This window comes from Astyanax mexicanus, chromosome 15 (genome assembly GCF_023375975.1).
Source record: "Astyanax mexicanus isolate ESR-SI-001 chromosome 15, AstMex3_surface, whole genome shotgun sequence".
NCBI lineage: Eukaryota > Metazoa > Chordata > Actinopteri > Characiformes > Acestrorhamphidae > Astyanax > Astyanax mexicanus.
The window spans coordinates 26812068-26820384 of NC_064422.1; the positions used below are offsets into that span (position 1 = coordinate 26812068).

Here is an 8317-nt window from a genome sequence, read left to right on the forward strand (position 1 = left end):
CAGCTTGATTTGATGGCTTGTTATCAACCATCTTACTCTTGATTATATTCCAGAGCTTTTCAAGTTGGTAAAATAAAAGAAACTTCATTTTTAAGTGGTCTAATTTTTTTCCAGAGCTGTATATATAACATATATATACATAATGTACAGTATGCTGTTTTAACATCCTAATAAGCAGTAGGGCTGCAACGATTAATCTTAATAATCAACCATGTTGATTATAAAAATGTATCAACTTCAAGTTTGGGTGTTGCCCAATCATTAATAGTTTTATTTAGCATAAATATAAGTGTCTTACATTTAGTTTGTCTATTTCATGAAAAGTAACTTACAAAAAATTTAACAAACATAAAGTAATGTAAAAAAAAAAATCTACCATTAAAATAAAGTGCAGCATATTTAGTGCATATAAACTAACAAACAAACTAAACTAAAAAACAAACAAAACTAAATACAGTAAATAGCATAACAAATATAAAAAGTCTGCATTCAAGGACATTACAATATAGCAATATAGAGTTTTTTTTTTCGAATTAATTGTTGGCAAAATGATTCTGTTTTTATGATTTAATGTGTCCATAACACAACAACAGTGTACATGTAATGTAAAGATTCACTTGGCTGTGATTCTCACACACATCCACACAACATCAGGGTCAAAAACAAATGTCTGAATTTATTTTCTTTTACTCTAAATTGAACGTAAATTCTAATGCTAACCTGTTTACAGCTAAATGTGAGTGACTAAGAATGAGAATGTTAACTTGGCTTCTCTAAAACTACCACGTTTTGGAACTGCTTGTCTGCTGCTGGATCTTCGACTCTGCAGATGGATGGCATTGACACTAAATTTAAAGATCGATCTCGGGTTCATACGAATTGATATTGGATCATTTCAATTTGATGTAAATCCAATATCCAGCTGTTTCTACCGTTTTAAAGCATTTGAGAAATCCTACAGGAAGCAGAGGTGGAGGGCATGGCTGAAATAATAATTGTCTAATCGACCACTGAAAAAAAATGATTACTACATTTGCTGACTACCAAAATAATCAATGATTGCAGCCCTATTAAGCAGGAGTGCTCATTCCTGGTCCTGTTGCTCTACTACCTTGGAGATTTCAGATCTAACTGACACCTGAGTCTAGAACGTTGTCATGCCTCAGGAGGGCTTAATTACCTGGATCAGGTGTGTGAGATCAGGGGGGAGGTAAACAGGGATCTCCAAGGTGGTAGATCTCTAGGACCAGGAATGAACACTCCTGCTATTAAATCTGAAATCTCCATGGACAGCCATAAAATTGTCCTCCAGCTGCCAATACTGACCACCAATAACTTCTAGGGATACAGCTGTGTACAGCTGACAGAAGGGGTTTAAAAACTGCTCTACTGAGGGCTCATAATGTCCATATATCTGCCACACATGATCAACAAAACATTTGTCTCAGTGTACATTGCCAGTGTAGTAAAATTATTTTACCACTTATTATTTTTACAATCTGCACACACAAAGTTGGGGAGTAGGGTTTCCATTAGGGGTGGGCGATATGGCCCTAAAATAATATCATGATATTTCATGCTATTATCACGATAACGATACTCTTGGTGATATGATAAAAAAAAATAAAAATACATTACTGCAACAAAACAAAACTTACATTTTATTATTGTATAGGATATGATATTTCACACCTCTAACTAAGATATTTAAAAAAACAAGCATTTTAGCAGATTTGTAACAGAAGTCAATGATTCAGAATGTCATTATACTACTAATAATAATGCACTCCAAATATCTCCATATATCCAGGATTAAAGTAAAATAAGTGATACTAAACAGATATAATTTGTCTGTAGTAGATATATAATGACAAATGAGAACAGTGTGAATTTTTCTTTTGCTTAAAACAGCCAAAAAAGTAGTACCCTGATGTGATAACTAGGGGTGGGTGATATGACACGATATTTCAGGGTATAATATCGTTCACGATATTCAAAAATGTTGGCGATATTATCTCGTATGATACGATATGGCACACCTCTAGTTTCCATACAGATACCCAGTATAATATCACAATGCTATATAATAGCAAATGAAGGCAAAACAAACCTCACCATTTTAAATAACAAATGTTTGTAGTTGTAGTTACTTAATGATCAATCTTTAACATATCTTTATGTCTTACACTTTTTATTTACCTTTAGTTACTGATTACTTTTTTTTTTGTTTAAATTTATTATAAACACTCACAGAGTGAACTAGTACCAGTTTTGTAAACATACTGCTATACTGCCACTGGTTATACTGCTGACATTTGAGGTTGATTATTTTATTCCAACAGTGCACAAAAAGAGAAGAATAGAGCCCAACGAACTTCCTGTGCTCATATGTTAAGGTTCCACTGCAACTGCTAAAGTTACTATGCAGTTTTTTTAAGCTGCTATTTTTGTAATTCCATCAAATTTTGAAAAGTATTTATTTTACAAATGTCATAATACTTTCACTTGAGTGAACATGGATAATAAATACCTTAAAAGTTCCTTTTTCTATGTTTATCTGATCCCCCTTATATGATGGCCGTACTCAGTCAAAAACATTATACCACTACACTGTGACCTTTTAATGAAAAACAGCTTTATTTCATATATTCATGTTGTTTTTTTTTTACAATATTTACATAAAATTATTTTCATAAAAATATCTCTCTAATTAAAATACATAAAAAAAGGATCTTGTGCAATGTATGTGTGCAATATTAAAACATGCTTCCCTGAATAAGAGCAGTAACAGCAGAAAGAGCAGTCCATTTCTTTTAAAGCCAAAGCTGAGCTCAGTCCTCCAGAACGCGCCTGCAAAAGAGAGAAGCAACAGTGAATTACGAGACGCTCCCATCAAATCAGTTGAATTTTAGCCGAGTCACAGTGAGGCATGGCGTGGCCAAGGCAAACACTACTCTTAATTTTAACTATTGTGAAATGTTAATGAATTACTTCATCTCAAAGAGTCAGAGAACCGTAAGCAAACTAACTCTGTTGTAAGTACAATGTCAACAGAGTCACTACCGACTCATACAGAAACTCTTTGTTGCTTTCTGACGTCTACAGTGATCACAAGGTGCTTGTACACTTTAACAATTTATCCACTGGTTGCTGCATGTAGGGTCAGTTTCCCGGGCAGGGATTAGTTGTAGCCTATATTTTGTACTTTCAATGGTAAATCTCAATTTAAATGCTGTGTAGATCAAGACTGGACTTAATTATTTAAGTCTGGGAAAGTATCATATACACTGTAAAATGAAGGTGATATAAACAGGCCTTTTTGATCATTCACTCCAATAATCCAGTAACTGTGGTAAATTAGAATTTGTCAATTTGTCAAAAATCATTTACATGTGATTTCTTAAACATATTTCTCCAAGATCTAAAAAAACAGAATATATTGTTTACAAGAAGAACTGATTTTGTTTAAAAAGGACCTTATTCAGCAGATAAATAATAAGAAAATATTTCTTCTTAAAAAAAACACAGATTAAACAAATTCACCATTATTTTCGTACACTGCCTGGCCAAAAAAAAAGTAATTATCAATGCAAGATCTCTGTGAAAAGTGTATGCAACACTGGATTGAAATTAATCTTGTGACATTGCAGATGCTTACGAAACAAGAGTGTGTGATCTTTTTTTTTGGTGGCAACTTTTTTTTTTGGTCAGGCAGTGTGTTTGTCCAATTCCCAAATTCAATGGGATCCAGCACTGTAAGAGCAGAGCTGTAAACAGTTTAAAAAAAAACTTAATACATAAAAATCATGAATCTGACAGACTTTTTGGTAGACTCTTTGTTAGGCCCATTGATTGTAAAACAGGTCTTTAAACTGGTAAAGAAAATTTACATCATGTGGAAGCTCTCATAAAATTGTGCAATTGACAATTGTGCAAACATTACTCTTTAGGGAACAGGAACACCTTTCCTGTTAGTGCTGGGCGTTATGACCTCAAGTCAAAATCACGATTAATTATTTATTTTATATCAATAACGATTAATATATTATTAGTATTGTTTACAGCCTTTTCTTTGGATAAAGCTGTTGAGTTGCTGAATTAGCTTGTTGTTTAAGTTCTTTTCCAGGTATGTCCTAAGCTTTGCTCTAAATAGTTAACTCATTCACTATATTGAATTTACTCCAGTATATAGTGAACTCAGTAGGAAAAGACCAAACAACAATCCAGCTTTGTTGGTGCCACTTGGAGAATGTCTGACAAAACACCACCCCATTGCACTATATTTTTCACTATAAGGCACACTTTAAATCCTTTACTCTGGTGCGCCTTATGAATTTTACCAGTCAGGTTGTAAGGACAGTAAAGCTACTCCGCCGAAGTGCATTGTTTTACAGAAGATTTAGTTTAAATCCCCAACAGCATTAGCCGCTAACCGTTAATTGATAGTATGGAAAATATGGTACCCGTAATTTTAGCATATAGTGTCTGTATGCACTAGTGTCTTTAATAGTAATCTATATAGGGAATAGAATGTACTGTCGTGATTTCGAACAGCACAACAAAATGGCTAACACCTTACTGGACTGAATGTCCAAAGTCACATGACTACACATCCAGTAGTATGTTTTTAAGGGCACATTATATCTCCATTTTTTTGTTTTTTACTTTTTTACACAACAGGCAGTTGTTTGTTACATTGTGTCACAAATGCATGATAAACAGACAAATAAATTGCTTCAAAATGCTTAAGAGGCGTTCACTGAAACCACAAGTGTTTTTTTTCTCCTTTAAAGATTTTTGTGACAACAAAAAAAAAACAAGGGTTCTACTGTTGTCACAAAAAAAGAGTGTTTTTTTCAGTTTCCTTGTTACTAATAGTGTACAGATTAGAGGAAAGCTTTTAAATAAAAAATAATACTCTGCAAAAAAACAATGACCTGTGTAACCATCCATGACATTTTATCTGATCAGATATTTCACCCTCCTGAAATGACTGACCACTATACAAACATAAAACAGGCTATAAAACTAAGAAAAGGTAAATGTTTGAGCACCATTCAGTAAGCATTAAAAAACCTCAAACACAGAGTTTTAGAATGGTTTTGCTTCTTATGTAATTGCATAATATTTTATATGCAAAAACTTTTTATAAATTAATTACACAACAACGTAAATAAAACTAATTAAATATTGAAAAAGCATCTTGAATATTGTTTAAATGTTATTATTGTACAGAAATGCAGAAATCATAGCTCAACAAAGTCTTCCTTTTATCAAGCAAATAATAACCAAGCAAATAATTGTTGCAATCTTTGGTGGGCCATGGCTCTATATTGAAAAAAACACTGTCTTTACTGGAGAACAATTGAGGAACACTATGGGTGTGGGCCTCTCCACGCAGTAAACAAGAAGAAAACTAGCTTAGGGCAAGAAAAGCTTAGGCTTCTAAACTTCTGATAGAAAACAACACAAAAAAACTATTCTGTCTAGACTAAAAAAGATTCTATATGGTAGTAAAATGGGTTCTTTCTTTGACTAATTTTAGCGGTACATTGTACCACTATATAAGGTAAATATGTAATTTAACAAAGTAAAGGACCACAAATGGTTCTTTAAGTTCTTACGGATTATTATCTCTCTATATAAAAAACACTGACAAACATTTTAGCTACAGGTGTGGGGTACAAGAGTTTGCATCTCCCCAACAAACATTGTTAAGTTGTGACATCCTATTGTTTTTGTGCCCAAAAACTGCACTATATTTTTAATGTATATGATGAGTTTTATTATTTACCAAAAATGATCTGAAAAATTATCTTTATCAACAGTTTAAGGATACCACTTTAACTTTATTTAACCTTATATAATAAGCATTGGTTAGTGCTGAGGAAATTCTGAGAGCGCCATTTACCCACCCAGAGAGAGCATAGCCAATTGTGCTCTCTCAGGGCTCCGGTAGCCGATGGCAAGCAACATGAATAGGATTCAAACCGGCGATCTCCCAATCATAGTGGCAGCGCTCAGCTTGCTGAACCACTCAGGGACCTGATTTAATCAGATCTGACTGACACATTTATTTTTAATGCAAATTTAATGCAACAGTGTAAGAAAATAAGCATCCCTGATAGCAAAGAATATTAAATATACAAATATATTTTTATTGTATTACATCTTTTAATGATGATGAAAAATCGATTAATTGGTTAATTTTGAAATTCTGACATTGAATCAACGTTCATTTAAACGTTTTGAATGGTTGGGTTGAGCTCTTCTACACTAATATAATAATGTTTATATTAATAATTATTATTTAAATGTCACTTTTTACACTGCAATGCCACAAGCTACAACAAGTCAAACAATGTATACATATTTAATGTAAACAACCTTAAATACAAACCATACCCTGCTGGCACACAACCGACTTTCAGAGTTGAATTGTGGTTGAAATATAATTGAAGTGATGTCTGTTGTTGTTTCAACGTTAAAACAACATTTAATGTTTAATAGTTATGCAAACGTTTACATTTTAACGTTGAATCAACATAATATCCTCAACCTTCTGCCTTCTGAAATTAGCATTTAATATTTTATCAGCATACAATTACAAAAAAACGATTAGATGGAGGGATGAAAAAGTGGTCTTATTTCCATTTGCAGTTATTGCTTTTTAATTTGGCACCAGTTCACCATACCTGGGGTTATGTTCATGTTCTATTTGTTTTACTTTTGTGTTTTTGAGATCAGATGTTCAGTAATCAGATTGGTAGTGGTGGGTAACATTCTATATACTCAGCTTTACTACAGTGATGTAAGTTTATTGTTAACACTCTGTTAAGCATAAGGTTCTCTAGTTTTAGTGAGCTATAGTTTATTAAGGGTTACATGCACAACGTTGAAACAACGTTGCCATATAAACGTAAATCTTTTTCCAAAATCAACACCAAATCCAAGGTTGATTCAATCATAACATAAATGTTGATTCAATGTTGAAATGCCAGCTGGGTACATATTAAACCGAAACAGTTGAATCAACGTTCAATCAACATAAATCAGTGTGCACAATTAAATCAGCTCTGACGTTGTTTTAAAGCATTACCGATAAACGTTTTACCCCTTTTTTCTATATGGGTAATTTTGGAAAGCTGTCAAAGGGCACTCTTATGACCAAGAGGTGTTATTTAATGATAAGGTTTTGCCAACGTGGGTTGATAACCGCTATAAAACGTTGTATCAACCCTATAAGAAGTTTGACAACGTGGTGACAACTTTGTGTTTGCTGGGTCCAAGAATAGCCTAGAATCAACAAGTTTCATGGTAAACTACAGTCACTATAGGCTAAAACTCTACAAATCAGAAACTCAAATACCAACCAGCAGTGAGAGAAGAAGTCTCAGCCCCTCACTTCAGCTCATTCTTCTGGAGCGGAGTTCTTCAGGGTGTCCAGCTCCACTGTTTTCTCGCTGACTGAAGGAGTCTCCACGCTCCTCTCGTAAGCCTCGTTATCGTAGCCCGCTGTGTCCTGGCTTGGCCACGTTACTCGTGTGGGGAGGTGGACGGGCATAGCTCCGTTCCTGCCATCCTTCCCATCCCCACCTCCACCTCCACCATTCACCAGCTTCTTCTCTCCAGCCTCCAGGCTCTTCACCCCGCTCTTTGAGAGCCTCTTGGAGATTTTTCGAGCCCACTGAGTAAAGTTGTCCAGGGCGCTTATTTTCTCCAGGTCATCAGAGGAGAGCGTGATGTTCCCGGTGTACCACAGCACCCACCAGATCAGGCTGAGGAACACTATGATTGAGCCGGTGTAGATCAGGAAATCTCCGTAAAACCTGCCGTCATAGCGCAGGTCTGCGAACACGCCGACCAGCAGCACCACCAGGCCGATCACATCAAAAACAATACCGAGAACAAACAGCGGCACACAGCCCCCAACGCCCCTCACCGCCATGGCTCATACAGGTTACAGGAGCAGAGCTCTGATCCAGAACAGCACAACATAGAGAGGGAGAGTCCTGCCACAACTTTCCTCCTCAGCAGGTATTTACTCCCATCACACCTGCGGGCGTCCTTAGCCCCGCCCTACTACACTGACGTCCACATCAAACCCTGCGTTATTTGACCACGCCCTCTTTTCTCAGGAAGCAGCATTATTTACCCTAAAAATAGAAAATTGGGTATACAACTTTATTCATTTTTGAAATAGAAATGGGGGTTTATCCCATTTTTTAATTATCTAGTTTTTCATTTTGTATTACATATACAACTAAACAAAAAAAGCTAAAAATACCTCTCTTTTTTAAAGGATTTCAATAAAGGA

The 8317-nt window shown here is 35.0% G+C and overlaps 1 protein-coding gene across 1 annotated transcript; it reads right to left on the bottom strand.

The window, feature by feature from the left end:
• Positions 1-2615: 2615 nt before the first annotated feature.
• On the bottom strand, positions 2616-8051 carry LOC103038911 (transmembrane protein 238). Its single transcript, XM_007257197.4, has 2 exons — positions 7374-8051; positions 2616-2850 (listed from the first exon to the last, which is right to left on the bottom strand). Exon 1 carries the CDS (start codon positions 7946-7948, stop codon positions 7412-7414), a length of 537 nt encoding a protein of 178 aa, XP_007257259.1. The 5' UTR covers positions 7949-8051; the 3' UTR covers positions 2616-2850; positions 7374-7411.
• Between the last annotated feature and the right edge of the window lie 266 nt (positions 8052-8317).